Consider the following 23,301-nt stretch of genomic DNA (forward strand, 5'->3'; position numbering starts at 1 on the left):
AAAAGCCATATACAGCAAACCAGTAGCTAACATTAAACTAAATGGAGAGAGACTTGAAGCAATCCCACTAAAATCAGGAACTAGACAAGGCTGCCCACTCTCTCCCTACATTTTCAATATAGTACTCGAAGTCCTAGCCAGAGTAATCAGACAATGAAAGGAAGTTAAAGGGATACAAATTGGAAAGGAAGACATCAAAATATCACTATATGCAAATAGTATACATATGTGACTGCAAAAGTTCTACCAGAGAACTACTAAGCCCGATAACTTTAGCTAAGTGGCTGGGTATAAAATTAACTCAAACAAATCAGTAGCCATCCTCTACTCAAAGGATAAACAGGCTGAGAAAGAAATTAAGGAAATGACACCCTTTACAATAGTCACAAATAATATAAAATACCTTGGTGTGACTCTAACCAATCAAGTGATAGATCTGTGTGAAAAGAACTTCAAGTCTCTGAAAAAAGAAATTAAGAAGATCTCAGAAGATGGAAAGGCCTCCAGTGCTCATGGATTAGCAGGATTAATACAGTAAAAATGTCCATTTTTGCCAAAAGCAATCTACAGATTCAATGTAAATATAAATTCCAATGACCATATAAATTCCAACTCTACTCTTCACAGAGTTAAAAAGAGCAATTTGCAAATTCATTTGGAATAACAAAAAAGAATAGCAAAAACTATACTCCATAACAAAAGAACTTCTGGGGGAATCACCATCCCTCAATCAGTATCACAGAGCAACAGTGATTAAAAAAACTGTATGGTATTGGTACAGAGACAGGCAAGTAGATCAGTGGGATAGAATTGAAGACCCAGAAATGAACACACACACCTATGGTTACTTGAACTTTGACAAATGAGCTAAAACCATCCAATGGAAAAGAGATAGCATTTTCAACAAATGGTGCTGGTTCAACTGGAGGTCAGCATGTAGAAGAATGCAAATCAATGTATTCTTATCACCCTGTACAAAGCTTTTAAGTCCAAGTGGATCAAGAACCTCCACATCAAGCCAGATACACTCAAACTAATAGAAGAAAAAGTGGGAAGAGTCGCGATCACATGGGCACTGGGGAAAATTTCCTTAACAAAACAACAATGGCTTATGATCTAAGATCAAGAATCAACAAATGGGACCCCATAAAACTTCAAAGCTTCTGTAAGACAGAGGATACTTTCATTAGGACAAAACATCAACCAACAGATTTGGAAAAGATTTTTAGCAATCCTACATCTGAAAGAGGACTAACATCCAAAATATACAAAGAACTCACAGAGTTAGACTCCAGAGAGCTGAACAACCCAATTAAAAAAAGTGGGGTATAGGCAGGAGACAAACAACCCTATTAAAAATGGGGTTCAGAGCTAAACAAAGAATTCACAGCTGAGGAATGCCGAATGGCTGAGAAACACCTAAAGAAATGTTCAACATCTTTAGTCATCAGGGAAATGCAAATCAAAACAACCCTGAGATTTCACCTCACACCAGTGAGAATGGCTAAGATCAAAAACTCAGGTGACAGCAAATGCTGGCGAGGATGTGGAGAAAGAGGAACACTCCTCCATTGTTGGTGGGATTGCAGACTGGTACAACCATTCTGGAAATCAGTCTGGAGGTTCCTCAGAAAATTGGACATTAAACTGCCTGAGGATCCAGCTATACCTCTCTTGGGCATATACCCAAAAGATGCCCCAACATATAAAAAAAGACACGTGCTCCACTATGTTCATAGCCTTATTTATAATAGCCAGAAGCTGAAAGAACCCAGATGCCCTTCAACAGAGGAATGGATACAGAAAATGTGGTACATCTACACAATGGAATATTACTCAGCTATCAAAAAACAACAGAGTTTATGAAATTTGTAGGCAAATGGTTGGAACTGGAAAATATCATCCTGAGTGAGCTAACCCAATCACAGAAAGACATACATGGTATGCACTCATTGATAAGTGGCTATTAGCCCAAATGCCTGAATTACCCTAGATGCCTAGAACAAATGAAACTCAAGACGAATGATCAAAATGTGAATGCTTCACTCCTTCTTTAAAAGGGGAATAAGAATACCCTTGGCAGGGAAGAGAGAGGCAAAGATTAAAACAGAGACTGAAGGAACACCCATTCAGAGCCTGCCCCACATGTGGCCCACACATATACAGCCACCCAATTAGACAAGATGGATGAAGCAAAGAAGTGCAGAAGTGTAGATCGCTCCTGAGAGACACAGCCAGAATACAGCAAATACAGAGGCGAATGTCAGCAGCAAACCACTGAACTGAGAATAGGACCCCCGTTGAAGGAATCAGAGAAAGAACTGGAAGAGCTTGAAGGGGCTCGAGACCCCATATGTACAACAATGCCAAGCAACCAGAGCTTCCAGGACTAAGCCACTACCTAAAGACTATACATGGACTGACCCTGGACTCTGACCTCATAGGTAGCAATGAATATCCTAGTAAGAGCACCAGTGGAAGGGGAAGCCCTGGGTCCCTAAGACTGAACCCCAGTGAACTAGACTGTTGGGGAGGGCGGCAATGGGGGAGGGGGGAGGGGAACACCCATAAGGAAGGGGAGGGGGGGGGATGTTTGCCCCAAACCGGAAAGGGAATAACACTGAAATGTATATAAGAAATATTCAAGTTAATAAAAAAAAAAAAGACTGAAAAAAAAAAGTGGGGTATGAGCTAAACAAAGAATTTACAGCCGAGGAATGCTGAATGGCTGAGAAGCACCTAAAGAAATGTGCAACATCCTTAGTCATCATGGAAATGCAAATCAAAACAACCCTGAGATTCCACCTCACCCCAGTCAGAATGGCTAAGATCAAAAACTTAGGTAACAACAGAGGCTGGTGAGGATGAGGATGTGGAGAAAAAGAGGAACACTCCTCCATTGTTGGTGGGATTGCAAATTGGAAAACCACTCTGGAAATCAGTCTGGAGGTTACTCAGAAAATTGTACATTGCACTGAGGACGCAGCTATACCACTCCTGGGCAGTCATAAAATGTCTCACAACAGGAAAAAAAAAAGTGCCCAGAGCCAGATAGTTTTGGTGGAGATTTCTACAAGATTTTGAAGGAAGCATTATAGCTAATTCCCCTCAAATTTTTCAGAAAAATAGAAACAGAAGGAACATCGCACAATTCATTCTGTTAGGGCAAGGTAAACTGGTACCAAAACCTCAAAAAGACTCAATCAAGAAAAAAACTAGACAGCAACTTTCCTTATGAACAGAGATGCAAAAATACTCAATAGATATCTTCCAACAAAATCCAAGAACATGTAATAAGATAGTTCAACATGAACAAAGAGGATTCATCCCAGAGAAACACAGATGATTCAATACACAAAAATCAGTAAATAGTATTTATAAAAATTACTAAAAGTTATAATGATTATCTCATTAAATGTAAAGAAAAAAGTTCTACATACCTTCATGATAAATGTATTAGATAAACATTACAAAGGCAGACTACAGTAAACACATTGTTGGCACCAACTTAAATTGAGAGAAATTCCAATCAATTCCACTAAATTTACGAAGAAGGCAATATTCATTTTGTCCATATTTATTTCATATAGTACTTGAAGCTTTAGCATCGTAGTTACACGCAAAAGTAACTCACAAAGATCAGGAGCCTGTCTATATTACAAATGACAAACAGACTGAAAGAAAATCCAAGAAAACACTTTTCATAATAGCTTCAAATAACATAAAAATATATTGTGTTAAATCTAACCAAGCATGGGTAAGACTTGTGTGATAATCATTTTAAGTGTTTGATATATTAAAGAAGATACCAGAAGGTGGAAATACCTCCAATGCTCATGGATTCTTAAAATTTACATGGTCATCCTTCGTAATGCAATCTACACATTCGGTCCAATCCCCATCAACATTCCTACACATTTCTTCACAGATATTAAAAGGACAATACTAAACATCTCTTGGAAACACACACACGTGCGCGCGCGCGCACACACACACACACACACACACACACAGACACACACACACACAACACACACATAGACACACACACAACACACATAGGCACGCACAGACACAGAAAAGTATATATGGTGGAAAAAATAATCATGAACAATGAAAGATTTGCTCTTACCATTGCTAACCTCAAGAAATAGTACAAAGCTGTAGTAATGAAATCAGCATGGTATTGGCATGAAAATAGACAAGTTTATGAGGAGAATAAATTTGAAGACACAGCTATAAATCAACACACCCATAGGTACCTTATTTTTGATAAAGAACCCAGAAATGTACAGTGGAAAAAAACTAGTGCTGGTCAAATTGAATGGCTACATCTAGAAGCATTCAAGTAGATCCACATCTACAAAATGCATAAAATTCAAAGGCAAATGGGTGAAAAAAACTATACATAAACCCAGGTACACATAACCTGATAGAGAGAAGAGAAAGAGGATATTCCTGAACTCACAGAAACAGTAGACTTCATGAACTACAATTTGGTTGGGCACCGTCATTCCACACCAGCACACCTTGGTACAGCAAACGGCACCAGTCCTTATAAAGGCTGGACCCAAGTGTCAGAGAGCCAGCGTGTATCTGTGAACTCTAGCCTCTCAGCTATGACTGTGAGCATGTGCAGTACCGGCAGTAGATATAAAATTAATAAATGGTACTTTATCAAACTGAGAAGCTTCTGTATATTAAGGGACACAGTTATTTGGACAAAGTAGCAGCCTACAGAATGCGAAAAGATTCTTATCAAGTCAACATCTAATAGATTGCTAATATTCAAAAGAAAGACATCAAGAGATTTGATTTCCAAAAACCAAACACACTAATTTAAATACATAGGACAGATGTAGACAGAGCATTGTAAATAGAGGAATCTCAAATGGCCAAGAAATACTTAAAGCAATATTGAACATCCTGAACCATCAGAGAAATTCAAACCAAAACTACTTTGAGATTCCTTCTTACACCTGTCAAAATGATCAATAATACAGGTGACAGCTCCTTATGGCAAGGATGTGGAGAAAGAGGAACCCTCCTCCATTGCTGGTGAAAGTGCACACTTGTGCAGCCCCTAGGTGGGAAGTTATCTGCTTCAAGATTAAGGTATATGAATCTTGGGCATATAGCCAAGGAAAGCTTCATCATGCTACAGGGACTCTCGCTCAACCATTATTTTCTCTATTCCTAAGAGTCAGAAACGGGAAACAACCTAGAGATCCCTCCACTGAAGAATGAATAAAGAAAACGTAACACATTGGCTGAGATCTCTGAGCAGGTCAGACTCTTCTTGTTCACACATCTTGCTTGGCTCCTTCTGGAAACCATGTCTGACAAACTAGATATGGCTCAGACTGAGAAATTAAATATGTCAAAATTGAAAAAGGCAGAAATGAGTAAGAAAAATATTCTGCATTCAAAAGAAATGATTGAACAAGGAAAGCAAGCTGGTGGATCGTAGGGAGGCTAAGGCTGCCAATACGCACTGCACATTCTACAGCCATTTACACGTAAAGAGGTTGATGAAAAAAATCAGAACTACCGATGAGGAAGGCCTCTCCTGCCTCTCCTCCCTCTCCTGCCCCACCTCTCCAGTCTCTCCTGCCTCTCCTGCTTCTCCCTCTCATCTACAGGTCTGTCTGCCAAGGAGGGAAAAGAACTCTCATGTTGGTGACAGAAAAAAATCTGTATGGGAGGGGATGAAATAAAGAATAAAATTCAAGATGTGTCCAAGGTATCCTACAGGATGTAAAACTAAGTTAAATAAGAGTGTCAATGTTATTGTTATTAAAACAATTTTCATGATTGAAATACACGTTTTTTATTTTAATTAGATTTTAATGGAAGAAAATCATATACATGATTTAAAAGAAATCACATAAAAATAGATTAGTAACAAAAATCAACAAAGCCTTGCTTTTCCTCTACCTATCATCATTTTTTCTCTAGAAATAATCATGTCATTATACATACATCTTTTTCAGCTTCCAGCCTCCAAATGCTACACCATTATTTCTTGTTAAGTAAAAAATACAGTAAGGTACAGTATTATTCACATAAGGTATCAAAGCATAATTTTTGATTATTTTATTTGTCTTGGGTTTTCTAATTGTTTTAATTTCAAAACAAAATACAATTACTAACTCACTCCAGACTCGTAAACATCTCTAGCATACATCGACGTACACCAAATATTTGTTCCGTCTCAGAAATTGAGAACATGCCATCTTTGGATATTTACTGCTCAGGTCATATGGTTACCATCTCCAGTTAGCAGTTAGAAACATGGCTGCCCATAATCAAGGAAACCTCCTTTTTGTTCACGAACACACGTTTTACCCTCCCACCCCACAATGGAGTCATCATTCCATTTACTTTCTTGTCCCTCTACTTGTCAAGGTTTGTAACATCTGCATTTTACCCTGTAACTAAAATTAAGTATTCTCTTTAAAGAAGAAAGCCATATTTGGTTCATTTACATTACTTCCAGGGAATAGTCAACTCCTGTGAGGCAACTGGACTTCCTTTCCTTTGAACCAATGTCTCTTTGACAGGAACCTCTTCACATACTCCCACTATTTTTTCAAAATCCTGCCGTCTTATTTGGCATATTTGGAGTCTTTCCTGTAGCCTGGCTTTGACCTACAGTTTCAATATATCCTCTTGTTGGAGGAAGAGATGCATGTTCCTTAGAACATATTCATGGCAGCTGTAAATGAACTTCCTGTACTTCTACATCTATATCGTGGGCTCAGTGATCCTTAACATCCCCTTGCTGGTACACATTTAGAGCTGTCTGCATTACATGCCATCCAGGACCTTCAAGGTGCGCGATGAGAAAGTGCGACAGTGTCTGGGATGGATGCCCATGTGTGGCAGTCCCTGGAAGACCTTTCCATAAGTTCCTGCTCCACTCTTTGTCCCTGTATTTCCTCTGATGAGTATTTTGTTCCCCCTTCTAGAAGGACTGAAGCATCCACACTTCGGTCTTCCTAGCTCTTCAGCTTCATGAGGTCTGTAAATTGTGTCTTGTGTATTCTGAGCTTTTGGGCTAATATCCACTTATCAGTGAGAGCATACCATATGTGTCCTTTTCTGACTGGGTAACCTCATTCATGATGATATTTTTTAGTTCTATCAATTTGCCTATGAATTTCTTGAAGTTCTTGTTTTTAATAGCTGAGTGTAAATATACCACATTATCTGTATCCATTCCTCTGGGTTTTTTCCAGCTTCCGGCTATTATAAATAAGGCTGCTATAAACATAGTGGAGCACGTGTCCTTATATGCTGGAGCATCTTTTGGGTATATGTCCAGGAGAGGTATAGCTGGGTCCTCAGGTAGTACAATGTCCAATTTTCTGAGAAACCACCAGTCTAATTTCCTCAGTGGTTGTACCAGCTGGCAACCCCACCAACACAGCATCAAACATGTTCTGAATTAATCTTTGAGAATATGAGACTGTGAGTTAGACATTGAATAAGAGTTCTGTTATAACAGAAATGAACAATTTTTAAAATGCAAATAAAAAATTTTAAAATCTGAAAACTTTTTTTAAAAAAATGACATCATGAAATTTTCAGGTAAATGGATGGGAATAGAAAAATATCAACATGAGTTATGTAACCCAGAGCCAGAAAGATAAATCTGGTACATATTCATTTACATCTAGATATTAGCAATTAAATAAATGGTATCAAAGGTACACCCTATATACCTGGAGATGTTAGGTATAGAGGTTAGGGAGTACGTGGGACACATGTACCTGGGATCTAGACATAGAATAAATTTTATGGGAATACTGGAATGGTATTAGAGATGAGAATGGGAGATTCAGTTAGGAAGGGAGAGGGAAGATGGAACTCCAGAAAGAAATTAGGTGAATAGATAGAATTTAATAGCATTTGAGAAGGATTTGAGGGCCAGTGTATAATCCTAGTGCAATGAAAATTTCCATAATATACAAAGCTTATCCTAGTATTAATTCCAAATAAGGAAGAGGTGAGATCTAAACTGGCCATATTTTTATCACGTAACAAAACTTCCAGTTATAGGACAGGGCGTTGAACTAATGGGTCCCATGGAAAACCACAAATGACCCAGCTCTCCACAAACTGAGAGCAAGCCTGAATTGGAAAACAACACACACACACACACACACACACACACACACACACACACACACACACACACACACCACGACTTATTTAACTGGGAAAGTACAGCTAGTGCCTAAATTGAACATTCATCTCCATGTTTTAGTGGTCTGTGAGAAAGAAAGACACTTTTCAGGGTTCCAGAAGAGAAAAATTGACAGCAATACAACCACATAACTTTTTATCTACACACTGTCCTGCATGCAAAATACACTAGGGCAATGGTGGCACAGACTTACAGGAGTTACCACAGGTAACTCCAAAGAGTATCTGATTTACCTTTAGGGCCTGTCTCTGAGTGTGGATTGCCCAGACACCTAGGGTAAAACCAATTACTATTAGTCTAAAAGAAAAGAAAAAAAGACTACTAAAGATATTTTGCTATACTTATAGTTAAGAGATTTCTATAGCTGTTATCAGAAAGGTTTTCTTCTTTAGCAGATGGGAACACATAGAAAAAAACCACAGTCAGAAATTATGCCAAGAGAGCAACCTTGGAACATAAAACTCTAAACAGGACATCTCTATCAAATGCCTTCCCTCAGTGCTCAGGTTACCCAGTGGAAGAGGAAGCAGGAGAGGAGGAGACTGGTAGGTAGATCAAAGGACACCAGTAAACAAGGCCCTCTATCAGCTCAGCAAAGCTCATGTGAATTCACAGAGACTAAAACAGCAATTCGATGGTGGGTGGGAGTGGGGCTGCCGTGAGTACTTTTGAGGATAATGTGTAAATGACTAAATAAATGGGTTTCTGATTCTTGGTATTCTCTTGAGCTTTTTTATAGTTTTTGTTGGCTTTGCTCGTCGAACATCAATAAGATAGTTTTCATTTTATCATTTTATATTTTATTTTGTTATATTTAAAAATCATGACTGAGAATGAAGTTCTTATTAAATACTTTGTTCTAACAAAATAATAGAAAAGTACTTAAGGATTATTTGATTAACTCAGAGCAATATGAATAGATTGCATTGCTGATAGCTACAGAAAACAATAAAATGTCCTGCTATCTTCTTTGGGTGAAACATCATAAAATACAGAAGGAAACTTTCACCACCAATAAGCTGTTCACAAAACTGTCCTGAGGAACATTGTGAGAGAACAAGTGGCTGATTAAAATTGAAAACTTCGTAAATGGCTGTAGGCAATGGCATTGTGTTTTGTCCTCTGAAAATATAAGTTGGTAAAAATGTAAAATATAGTCTTTATGAACTCAAATAGTCTCATTTGTTTCTCTCTAATGAAAATGATAATGAGATTTAAGGGTATTTCATTGGAAAATCCATGCACAGTTTGGGAAGTAATCTTATTAAACTTTCCTCAACATTAACCCTGAAAAAGCTCAGCAAGGTTAGTTCACATTAACATCTATCACTAATTTTGTGAACGACAAGTTTTACCAAACTAGATTCAATGATCATCATAAATTGTGCTGGTTTATAGGACATGTAATAATTGAGAGTATATACTAGAAAAAATTACCATGATCAGAAACTTGGGGGATTTCTGGACTACTACAAAGATTTTAGAGAGAAGAGTTTCAATATAGCAAGTTTTAATAAAAAATCTTTTGGGAAATTGGCAAGAATTTTAATGTCCACTAACTACAGACTTATCATAAGTGATCATGCTTAATTAATGTAAACAAAGGTATTACATTTTTAGAATTCTGGTCAGACTGTGGACATCATCAATCTCATTGTTCTGACATTGTTCTTCTAACGTAAAATAGGTTTTCTCAATTATTTCTCAATTATATGGGTTTGTGTGCATATTGGGTGGACACAACTTCTTTCCTGGTGGTCTTTCCTTTATAATGGGCACATGAACATGAAGAGGCTACTTCATTATCAATAGCAGGTGTTTACCACTTTACAAAAGTTCAAACGTATGTACTGACTCATATAGAGCTAGAGAACAAATTTCAAACTCTAGTATGGAGTATCAAGCTGTTCAAAAATCATACAAATGATAACATCAAAGTTGTCAGTGAGGTGTCTTTGTTCTTAAAGCTCAATAAACGTCTATGGCCTTATACACATAATATGTGACCTTTGTCTCTGACCCCAAAAGTGTTTCAAATGTTCACTCTGAAATGTGTAAATGTTGTGAAACTGATGAAGAGAAAAGAAAAGAGCAAATACTGTTATTATAAATTTGTAGTTTGAATGAGGCAGAGGAACAGGACAGCTTAAAGATGTCATTTGTTGTAAAATTGTGTAACTTGTTAGATGTTATTTGAATAGAAGCTTTAGATGTTTCTAAGGGATAAGATTAAAGAAAACTGGAGTGAGTTTTATCACAAATCATAATACAGTGATCATGGAATGGGAAACTAAACTCTCGAATCTAAATCCTGGCTATTCCTTTGCAAGTGTAACACTTTGCAAACTTTTAAATCTTCCTGTGCTCTACTTCCTGCATCAGTTAGTGCCCCTTTTGCTATTATTGCAACAACATGAGAAGGAAGATTAAATGTATTATCATGTATCAAAGGTCTCAAACTGTCTATGCAGCAAAGTAAAATCTTGAATCTATGTTGGGGTAATGCCTCAGTAGTTAAAATGCTACTCAGGCTGGAGCAGTAATTCCAGAATTACTACTACTATATAGTACTTCCTGGTTGTAATTGTGTCTTAAATATGCACAGAATTGATAATGTTCTTATGCCTGTTCATATAATGTTATACATTTTTGGTATGTAAAAACATTAAAACAATAGTCATTTTAGAAGGAAGTATGAGAAATATCACACAAACAAGTTCAGGAAGGTTAACTTATAATATGCAAATAATAATGTTTTGATATATGAAAAAGTTACAAATTAAAAGTAATTATAACTTAAATGTTATTCATGTAATAATAATATAAATAGAATTAAGTAAATAACTTAATGCCTTTAAACTACAATAATGGACTGTCTCTTCAAATATAGAAATATTTTAAAATTAATTAATTTTTAATTATTAATGTCTTTTGAATTGTAAGATACAAAAATAGGAGCTCATTAATGCAGGTGCATTTTCTGTCTTGATTGTATTTTTAGATGATTAATTTGCAGGCCAGATTCCAGACATGCAAGCTAACAAAATATTATTTTTTCTAAAATATAGAAAAATGGGGCATAACTAAATTTATCCAGCTGTTTTCTAGAGCATTTGATTTGGTTCATGGCATTAGGCATGTGTGTTTTGATTTATATTGTTCTCTTAATATAGTCCTTAATCATACTCTCAGTGTCAAGATCTATTTGTATTACAAGTAAGAAGTAGTAGTACTACCTTGGGAAGCTCATCCCTAAGTTTTTATTACTGATATATAGACGAATATCACGAAATCATGCTGTGATTCCTGTATGATTTACAAGAGACATTACTCAGATTGCTTTTTTTTTGAGAGATTATAATCTAATTTTGTTTTTTAGATGTGTTTGTATTGTAAATGCTACATTTAATGTTGACTCCAAAGATGTAAGAATTCAGAACTTGACTTTCAAATATTAAATTTGGGTCTTTTTAGTTATCTAATTTTTATGTTATTTTTTTCTTATTTTAGTTTGCCTCACTTGAATTTATGTTATATTTTCACATGTATTACGTTTTCAGCTTTTCAACCAGATTTTACAATTAGCTATAAATTAAATATAAGTCCATAATAAAGTGGCCTTAATATTTTAAAGTATGCTCATTACTTTGGTAACTATTGGAAAATTAAGACAAAATTGCCCTAGCCATAGCAATTAACCTATGCGGAAAAGGAAGAAATAAGCAAAAACTACAAAAAAGTATTTTTGCTTCAAGGAACCTTCAGAATTTAAAGTGTTTAATAACCAATGATTAAAAGAATATTATTCAAATTTTATGTCAGATGCAGAATTTGTGAAGCTTAAGGAACATGAGATGATAATTGTGTTTTGCCATGCTCAATAGGTTCTATCATTCTGGAAATGATGATGATGTAAATTACCTTTGAGATTTATAAAAATTTCCCTGTGAATTTATATCCCTGAAACCTTACTGGCAGTCTTTGAGGTGACTGTAGATAACTGTATCAAATGTTGTGCTCTTAACTTGGCGAGTGGGGTGGTACATGCATAATGTTCTCTTCATTTATAGATGTTTATGCTTTCCAGAAGACGATAAACATAGAGTTAAGAGCAATTATGGAGAATAAAATAAATATCATAGGTGAACAGTAGGGAAGGGAGCAGACATAGGGCTTAGGAACGGAAATAGGAAGGTCGGGTTGGGGGAGGACAAAGGGAGTAAGTACTAGGAGAGAATACTGGAATGGGATGAGCCATAGAACTCCCAGGAATCTATGAGGGCTAGCCTAGTTAAGACTCCTAGCAATGAAGGATAGGAAGCCTAAACTTGTCATCTCCTACAACCAAGCAAGACTACCAGTGGAGGCACTGACGCATCAACCCACCACAAACCTTCAACCTACAAGATAGCCTGACTACAAAATGTACAGAAGTAAAGGTAGAACTTAAATTGAGGAATGGACCAACCAATGAGAGATTCAGCTTGAGCCCCATGCCATGATAGTGAACCCACCCCTTACATAGTTAATGATATTCTGTTATATTTGCAGACTGCAGTCAGTTACAACCATCATCAGAGAGACATCACCCAACAACCGAGAGAAATGGATGCCAAGAACCACAGCTACACATTAGGGAATCCTCTGTAAGAGGGGGAGGAGGGGTTGTAGGAGCCAAAGAATTCAAGGACATCACAAGGAAACTTACAGAATCAACTAACCAGGTCCCATAGAGGCCCAGAGAAACTGAACTTCCAACCAAGGAGTATGCAGAGGGCTTAACTAGGCCTCCCGCATATATATTATGCAGCTTGGACTTCATGTGGGACTCCTAAGAACCGAAGCAGGGGCTGTCTCTCACTCTGTTGCCTGTTTTTGGGAACCTTTTCCCCTATTGGGCTAGCCTCAGTAGGAGAAGATGAACTCAGTCTTACTGCAACTTTATACGCAGGGGCCTGTTACTATCCATGAGAGGTCTCCTCTTTTCTGAAGAGAAAGGGAAGAGTGGAAAGAGGCTAGAGATAAGAGGAGCTAAAAAAAGTGGAAGAAGAGGAGGGAGAGGAAACTATGGTTGAGAAGTAAAATTAATTGATTAATTAATTAGAATAAAAACATAACTATGGAACAGAAAAGGTTAAATGCTGTACAGTACAGGATAGGAGAACACCAATGACTTTTGAAAGGTCATATAGAAACCTGCTATTAAAGCTAAAAACGTGTGTGTGTGTGTGTGTGTGTGTGTGTGCGTGTGTGTGTGTGTTATATAATATGATTACATGTGTGTAAATATGTGTATGTATAGATACATATCACACACACATTAATACACACACGTGTGTGGGTTGATTACAGTACAGCTTAGCCTCAAATTTCTGTGAACAGTTCTGGTACAAGTTCCAGAATTCTGACTGACAAGAGAAATTGACAATGTCAAGAACGCCTTTCCTTTAGTTCTAAATGCAGCAGTTGTCTACTGTACTAAGTGACTGTATCCCAACTGCTTGGGCATATCATACCTTTCTAACAGGATGACATCTACCACATCAAAACTGTTTTTTAAATAAAAAATGTACCTACTACAAAATTTAAAGTACAAAGTTACAGTGAAGACAAACGATTTCTGAATACCTCCCTAAAGAATATAGTTTTATATTTCAAATAGCAACTTTCGTTTGTATTCAAGTGTTACTAAAATTCATGAAATATGAGGGAATTATTTTGTGCTTAACTCAATAAAGTATTATTGAGTATCTTTCATGTTAAATAATTTTAATTCAAGTTCATCATCCATATCTACTACATTGTTCGTAAGATTTTAATATTACATCTCAGCATGTATGTATGTATAGTAGTTTGCATATTACATTTGGAATTTTTTATTTCTGATTTGGGTGGACTCCTGAGAGATTATCCATAAAGTCATATAAATTCAGTAAATCACATCCAGTGAGATAAATTACTACTTCTAGAGGAAAACGTTTGCTCTAATTCTCTACTATTTATACATCTTCACCTATCATGTTTCATGACAAATACCAATTCTATATTTGACATTACAATTTTTGCCTAGGATTCCTTAAAATTTCTGTCAAGAAAATGGCATGTGCAACAAGGAAAATTGCTGTTGTTTCTCTGTTAGTTATTTTCTTATCATATTTGGGGTGAAACATATTCCTGTATCTAGGTAAATAATGAAAAATCTTTCCACTCATAATTATTAGTTTAGACAGTTAAAATGTATTTCACTTTGTCCTGTAATGTCTTTCCTATAATCCTTTTGTATGTTTGTGCTGTCAAATATTTAGTGACAATCCTATTTTACCACTTTCTGTATCCTAACTGCATTTACTAAGGTGACAACTGTTCCAGCACAGTGCCATCAGATAAAAAGCATCTTCATCAGTGTTTTATGTGTATACACCCTTTACCTCATCACCTCTTTCCCTGAACGTCTATATAAAATCTTAGGTTTTAGATTTTAGACCTAAATATTGGTCAGTAACTTTTAAAATTTATATTGTTAATCCAAATTTCAATAATTCCCAATACAAATAGTAGTTACTATATTATATATGTCATTCATTACATCTTAGTACATTGATCCCTCTAATATATTTTTAGATATGAAAAAAAGAGCAAGATTCAGGTGAAACACTACAATTCACAAATGTCTGTTGTACTGATTTTTGGAGTATATGTATCTAAATGCTTCTCTGAATCTATATCACTATTACAAATTTGATAACTTTCAATCTAGGATTCTATATTCATTCTCCATAGCCCCAAACTGCTCTTAGTTTGTTGAAAGTGTTGGGAGCACTAGGTTGAGAAGGGCTCTCAGGCTAAATGAAATGTCAGTGGGAATAGATTTCACAGAAGTGTATGTCAAAAGAAGGGGTTACAGAAAATTTAAGTGATCCAGGTATGAAGACAACCATTCAGTTTGAGTTTCTTTAGGTTTTTGCTTAGCAGAAACTTAGCTGCCTGTTTGAAATACTAGCAGATGTTACTGATAAAAAGGATCCTGCTTTTCAACATGAAAATGCTTGCTCCATGCCCTCAAGGTTGATATGACATTTGTTTTTTTCTTAATTAAACTATCATGGCTAGCAAGCAGCAAAGAGCTTTCAAAGCAAAGGTTTCATCAAAGAAAGACTCTGTGTAAACGCCATGGGAAGCAATAGTGAGATCATTACAGAATTATCAGCCCCCTGCATAGTTATAAATTAAGGAATCAGTATGCTATCAAGTGACAACAGCTCGAGACGGAGGCATGGATTAAACCATGCTCTGCACTCCCCTTTGAACAGGATCACAATGACATACTCTAAAAACACTTTAGTTCCCCATTCTTTAAGTTTTACTAAAAGTTGCTTGGTGGGAGATAAAGTTGAACATAGAAAATTAGATCATGTGCTCTATGAAGTATGACAGAGACTCTGTGCTTAGCCAGTGAATATTAGTAACACATGAGAACTACGTTTAAGGCTGGAAAGGAAAATTTGTACTTTCTACATGAATTATTACCTCACTTAAAATGTGCTTGCTCTATATAGTTCATATTTTTAGTAATCCTCTGTGAAGCCAACTCTTAAATTTCTGTCCCCAGATGACCTTCCATTCCCTCAACTGGGAGACACTAATGCTTTCCTCATAAAGGTGCCCACCTTTCCTACAGATCCTACCATTAAATCAATTATCACACATTATTGTAATTGCTTGATTACATTACAGTCTGCCCCATTGGACCACAAGCTCTTAAAGGCAAGACTTGTTTCTTAGTCAATCTTTGGTTCCTTGGCGTATAAAATGCTGCTTTTCACAGGATAGGTTTTTAATGAATACATTTAAATGAGTAAATGCATTCATTAGTTTTAGTAGCTGTGAAAAGAAAAGGTGAGCTTGGCAGACTGAAGTTAAGCAGGCAACATTTACACACACAGAGGGTGCCACTTTTTGATAAATTAGAACTCACAGAGGTTATGATGAAAGTCAAAATGAATGTGCCTGCGGGGCCTTGGGAAGCAGGAGCAATGGAGTAGGGTGTGTACTCAGGTAAAAAAAAAATTAACCTTGGAATAGAAAGGGGATCTCAACAAAATGAAAGAAATCTCTAGGATAAGATAAAGAAGGAGATGGCCAATCTGTCTTTTTATTTCTGGTTTCTAATTGTATGTCCTTAGGGGAAGATATGGTAAAAACTGCAAAGTGGAATAGCTCAGTTAGATACACCTGCTTTTGTGGTTGCATTAAACTTGAACATGACTGAGGGTATAATCATACTTGCTTGTCGAACATGCAAGGGTCCTGGGATAGACTTGAGTATGTCATGGATACCTTTAATATTAACTCAATTGTGACTTTGATCTTTCGGCCTCTGTATCTTCACCATTCTATTAGTAAAGAGGTGGTTTTCAAGTATACAAACTATGTATGTATGTCTCTCAAATGATCTAGTCAGTGGGGGAAACAATGAGTATTTGGACTAGAGGAACTCTTTTTTTTTCCCCTCAATTCCAAACTCCATTGTTTGAATTGGAATGTGTCAACAATCCTGCATGAGACATTAATATAATGTTGATGATCTATTGTAAACACTAGAAGTTTCTTTTGCTTTTATTTCAATCCCTTTTAAACACTCCATTTTGTATATATATGAACTATTTTAGTGAATAAATTACGTCCCTTTAAAATATGTATATATATACATACATATCCTTATGTATGACATATATGTGACTTGTTTTCTGCTTACTCTGAGATCAGTTATTCTCTCCTGGGTGTGATTTAATTATTTGAAGTTTCAATGTATGGTAATTGGACTTTCAAATCTCATACTTTGGTACAGCTAAAGCGGTTCAAATTTGGCTTTTCTCCTAACCCCCTTAAATCCTGAGATATTTTTCCCCTGGAACTCTCATAGGTCTGCAACATCTTTTGAACATATCTCAACTGACCTTTGTATCAGAGTATCTTTTCACAGACATCTATTTACAGAACATTCTAATGTCTTCCAACAGTGGTGAGAAAAACATTTGCTTATAGCCTTGGAAGAGAGAGATAATGGCTCCCCAGAGATGCAATAAGGGCCCACTGCCACACATGAACAATTCAGGTTCACACTTAGAGGGCTTGCTTCCTAGGACAGGAGCAGATATCTCACACCTTTGTATCATTCTGTAGGACTGAAAATTGACTGTTGGGTATTATAGAGAGTGCAAAATTATATTTTGAACCTCGGCTTTGCAGTTCATAAAAAAACTGTTATTTTCAAAGCCTAAGCACAACATGGTTTTCATGGCCATTCATAAAATTGAAAAGAAGCAGTCCATTTTCAAGTTGACTAAAATTTCAGACCTTAGTAGTCCCCTATGTTTAATATTTGACTAATCTTGACCAATCATTCTTTTTTAATATATAGAGCTTAATTTTCTATATTTCATTTAAAAGATACAATGCTTCTAAATTTTTTAGTGGTTTGCGGTACTTGGCATAAAAGTGATCACAGTAACCATAGCAATAGAAGGAACACAGAGGCATCAAACAGCAATGCTAGAAAAATATGAACACAGAGACCAGTTTGAAAGAGTGTGGATATCCCATGTACTACAATAAACAGCATGTAGAGTCTGTTAATTTAGCATTGCTACGATAACAGCAGTTGTGTTTTTCAATTCATGTCATTGGCTAGAGGAAAGATGAACAAATTGGTCATGTGATTTGTCTGAGAACCAATCATAGACTTATTGACAGAGCTGGCAAAAAAATTAGCTGTATGTGACTTATAAACACAAATATTGGATGGCAGTTTGATGGTCATAGGAGGTCTATTTCATAATAGAATAGTAGTGGCTTCCCTACTTGGGCCCATGAATTCCCTACAATAGGCTTTTTTTAAAAAAAATCACAGTACTCAACTGTGATTTTTTTCCTTCCAGCTCAAACCTCAACATGTAATCAGAAAACTTTTAGGAAAACCCAAAACAATCATGCCACTATCATGACAATCTGCACCTCTTGCCTGATTTGTACATTGTGTTGTATAGTTGCTGTGGTCTTATCCAAGTACTGAGATAAGTGATGTTGACCATACACTTCTAAACAGCGGATTTATATCATGGACCTATTCTCATGTACATATGAACAACATAAGAGAGCATAGGAAGAAGGTAAAGAAAAAGGAGGATGGGGAACAGTATTGAGGAACTGAGTCTACAGGGCGGGACATGGATGCTCATTCAACTCAAGAAATCATAGCAGTTGCGGTTAACTGCAGAAGACTGATCTGTTAACAGTTTTTGACAAATGGGAGATGATGTTACTAGGCCTCCCTTGTTATTAAGAATCTACTGGTTAATGGTTAGGCAATTAATGGTGTGGAAGAGGGAGGGATCTTTTGTAGTTGTGTAGACACTCGTAAGTTTCCCATGTTCTTGTAAATAAGGTTCATTACCTAACAAAAATAATTCAATGGTGGATTTCACACATACATACAAAAGCCTGAAAGCATACAGTAGAATAAATACATTAACATACACAGGTAAAGTTGTAGTAAAGATATGAGTAAGAAGTTATCTGTGGTTGAGTTTACTGGTTACTCTGCTTTTCATCTACAGGCAGATGCTTGAGAAAAAAATTTTAAATGTGTAGTTGCACACTCTTACCCAACACTAGTAAGTGAGGAATTAGAGAAACACAGCTCAATAGACTGTTGAAATACATCATAATAGGAAAGAAAGCGCAGACTACACAATGTTGGTCTCCTGAATTTCTGCAGACAAGACTAGTGTATAGAGCTAATGTTTAAATCTTTCCAAACATTAAACTTTGAACCATTATGAATGCTAAACATATTTCCTTCATGAAATAAGTAATTTTACAGCATCAGTATTAAAATACAAAGTATTACTATCACAAAAAATGGTGTGCCAAATTATGTGAGAAATTTTAAAATATCCAAAGAGATAGATAATATTTCTCAATTCAAGCAAAATAATGAGTGTAACAGCTTATGCAATCCTAAATTTTAAGCATCTTAGTCTCTATATAGTTTTCCAATATGAATTAGAAAATATATATGCATGCATTATGTTTTAAATATAGAAATGTTTATGAATAAAAATAGCTTATTCTACATAAAATACCTCTGTTGTAACAAGTATTTATTATGTTTATCATCCAGTATCTGATATAAATAGATGACACATGGTGGAGAAATCTAGAGTATAAATTCATAATAGGTAGACTATAAATACTTATACTGTATATTCTCTTACACTTACCAGGTTTTCATTATATTTCATACTGTAATATAGGCAGATAAATAGGTAGATGATAGATAGATGATAGATAGATAGATAGATAGATAGATAGATAGATAGATAGATAGAGATGAGATATAGATAAAGTATATGAATGTGTTTGTTCATTTATTTTACCTCTGCAGATGGGAACAGGGAAATCCCAGGATGCTGTATTAACCGAATTGGCTATGCAGGTAAGTTGAGGATGACCATCAAGGATATATCCAGTTACACAGCTGTAGCGGATCTTGTCCCCAACATCAAACCTTGTACCATACAGGACACCTTTGGGTGGAACTCCTGGATTACCACAGGAGCTACTCTGTAATTCTGTAGTAAAGAAAGAATAAAAAAGAACTTAGAGTCATTTAAATATATTTAATGTAATATTATAAAATTACATCTATGTTTTACTATTATTTTTCTGAAGAGAAATGTCTGACTGAAAATCTAGCATTTTCTCATGTAGTACAGAAGAGATTAATTTTTGGTAATGTGACTAAATTTTACTGCATCAGAAATGGAATTAGTTTTGCTTAAAGTTTTAGATGCCTTACATTATTTAGTCTTCATGGCAAGCTTTAAAATACTATCATATTTTACACGGTTTTAAAATGGAGATCACTATAATTTATATAGTTTCTTCAAAGTAATATTTTAATGACAGAATGATGTATGTTTCTATATATAGTAAAGTTTACATAGAAAACATGCACACTTTTTATTTAAATAATAAAAATATACTAGTATAAAATAAACATATTTTAACTTAAGTAATTTGATTGCATTTTATCTCATTTATCTGTTTTAATTTGGATATTTAGTAATAATAATAGTAACAAATTCATGGACGTATGACATTTTAAACGGGTAAATATAAAAAACAGGTATTAACTACTTACATTTAGAAATACTTCAATTTTAATCTGAGTTGAAAGTGGAGATTTAGATATACCAGAATTTGCAGAGCAATGTATATGTGTGTGTATAATATTTATATATGCATATATATGTATATATATATTAGTTTTTATAACACATATATGTTATATAACATATATCTGGTTTACTAGCATATGAAATTGCTATTGTAACAATTAATCAATTAAACTAAAATTAAGAAATAAGGAAAAAGTGGTTTAGCAACTTGAGTAAATTGTTCAGTTTCTGGTGCTAGATAAATGTTAATTTCCCAGAAGGTATAATTTTACTACAGTTCAGAGGCAATTAAATCTTAGGTGAGTTAATTAAATGTATATGAGAATAACTATGGTTGCAAAATTTCAAACAAGGTAAAAAATATAGTTGTGATATAAGAGTGAATCTTTTTCCTATTCTATAAAATTATTGATTCCATGTAAAGCATTAGTAAGTTCCTGGCAAAATAATTATGTCAAACAAAATCATTCTAAACTGAGGTAACATTGAAATTACCAAAGTGCAAATCATGTAAAATAATAGATAGCTGAAATGTTATAAAATTGGAATATGTATAGACATAGGTTTATAAATTCTTTATAACTAGCTTCTACTAATTGTGGTGTTTTTTTCTTTATGTTGTGTTTTCTCTTGTGTTGTATGTATGAACTCACGTGTGTGTGTCTGTGTGTGTGTTTGTGTGTATGTACTTGTGTGTGTATGTAGTGTATTCCATAAATGAGCAGTTATAAATGGCCATGTGTGTGCATGTGGACCCCAGATCAATAGTTGCCAGAACAGACTACAATCTTTCCCTACTAATTTTGCTTATTGCCTTGAAACACACTTTCACTGAACTAGAAGCTAATAATTTTGGCAATGCTTTCTGGCCAGTGTCTGGATTTATTGGCACAGGCAACCATGTTCTAGTTTTTATAAGGGTTTCAAAATTGAGCTGTAAATATTTTTTATTTATTCTACAATTTTTGAAAAGCAAATGCTTTTACTCAGTCTGCCACTCCCCTGAATCTGGTAGTATTTCCACTATTCTGTTAATTTCTCCTATAATTTTTAATACTTGTAGAAAAACTCACTGATTAATTTGAAGTATAAGGTATTGTACTTGATTAACGAATGTAATAAGAATGGAAGACTTTGAGGGAATGATTTGTTTTAGAGGTGAAATATTTACTCTTAGTTTATAATAGTTATTTTCGAGTCCAAAAATATAGGACATTAAAGAACTTGGCTAACATTTACAGAATACCAAGGGTTTATATAAATAGGTCATCTTCAGAAGTTAATATTTGAAAGATATTTAAAATATTAGTAGCCAAGTTTAATTTTTCCTAAAATTTTACTTTATTCCCTCATATGTTTTTATTATTTAGTTTTCTATTGTTTAAAAATATTTCTATATGTGGAGTTCTAGAAATACTTTAAATAGATATATTGTCTGTGGATTTGGGCAATTAAAAAGTTTTCAGACTGAAGAGACAGATGGCTCAGTGCTAGGACTGCGAGTTACATAGCCAGAGGAAAGGAGTTTGGGTGCCCTGTACCAATGTAAATACCAAAGTGGAGCCATAGACCTGTGTAGCCACAGCACTGTTTATATGGTAATGTAGGATACAAGAGAATTTATGTCTCTTAATGCCAGTCCAGCCAAAATATTGCAAGTTCCAGATGGAGAGAGAGAGAGAGAGAGAGAGAGAGAGAGAGAGAGAACATGAGTGTGAATATACACATGTACAATCCAACTCACACACACCATGTTTTACATATAACAACAGAACTGTTTTAAATATTTCATTTTCTGGAAATTTTATGTAAATAATACTTGCTGGAATAGATGCTAAGGTTAATAAGTTTTGATAAATGGAATGAGAACCCAATCCTTTGAGTAGGGTAATAACAAAGGAATACTTTCAATGAAATTACCACTTTTGACCTTATAATCAAAACACTTCCTCTCCCTTACACACTCTAAAAATAATTAAGGTCAGGACTTCAATTATCATAAAGCTATATATCTAGGAGGAAAGGAGACTTCATAGGCTTTCACAGGAAATGGTTTCAGAGGGGAAAAAATGAAAGATAGAAACTTTGATTTTATACCTTTTAGGCTTAGTTTCAACTTATTTAAACTAAAAGTAAATATTGCATTGATGAATGACATAAAAGGGAGATAGGACATATCTCACGGATAAAGTGAATGCATAAGAGAACAATGAAGTCATCACAGATTACACAAATTCTGGTTTTGTGACTGAATAACATCCAAATCAATAGGCTCTTAAAATTTGTTTTACTGAAGAAAAGAATTTAATTCTGAGGCATGTCTTGTCTTTATCCTCTAGAAGTCACAGTATTGTATGACCTTGTTTATCCTCTATTGATTATGAGACCATCTACCCATAACCATTTGTGAATTAAATTATTCATAAAGCTATGGAAAAATTTTACATTCAAGTTTCATAGATTGTTGCTCTATAGATGCTGTTCATGATTATAAACATTTTCCTTTTTCAAACTTTAATAATTTCCCTCTAAGCTCTCTACAACTAACTTTAAATGAACAAATGAGAAAGCTAGGTCATTAATTGAACAGTTATGTGACCTACTTCTGTGATTAATAAATACTCCCTAATTATTCTCTCTCATCTTAGTCTCTGTCTCTTTGTCTCCCAGTCTCTGACTCTCTCTCTGTCTCTCTCTGTCTCTCTGTCTCTGTGTGTGTGTGTTTGTGTGTGATGTATGTATGTATGTATGTATGTATGTATGTATGTATGTGTCTGAGCATATTGCAATGTGTGTTGACATATGTTTGTGGGTATAGACAGGCTAAGGCCTGAAGATATTATCTTC

General features: G+C 35.1%; 1 protein-coding gene across 2 annotated transcripts in view; it reads right to left on the reverse strand.

The window, feature by feature from the left end:
* Nucleotides 1-23,301, reverse strand: part of Csmd3 (CUB and Sushi multiple domains 3) — a 1,591,133-nt gene that overhangs the window by 952,377 nt on the left and 615,455 nt on the right. For both annotated transcript variants that reach the window (XM_032915225.1, XM_032915219.1), the window contains exon 4: nt 19,651-19,845. In XM_032915225.1, the coding sequence (XP_032771116.1) occupies nt 19,651-19,845 (195 nt within the window). The remainder of the gene's footprint in view (nt 1-19,650; nt 19,846-23,301) is intronic.

Source organism: Rattus rattus, chromosome 1, assembly GCF_011064425.1.
Source record: "Rattus rattus isolate New Zealand chromosome 1, Rrattus_CSIRO_v1, whole genome shotgun sequence".
Taxonomy (NCBI): Eukaryota; Metazoa; Chordata; class Mammalia; order Rodentia; family Muridae; genus Rattus; species Rattus rattus.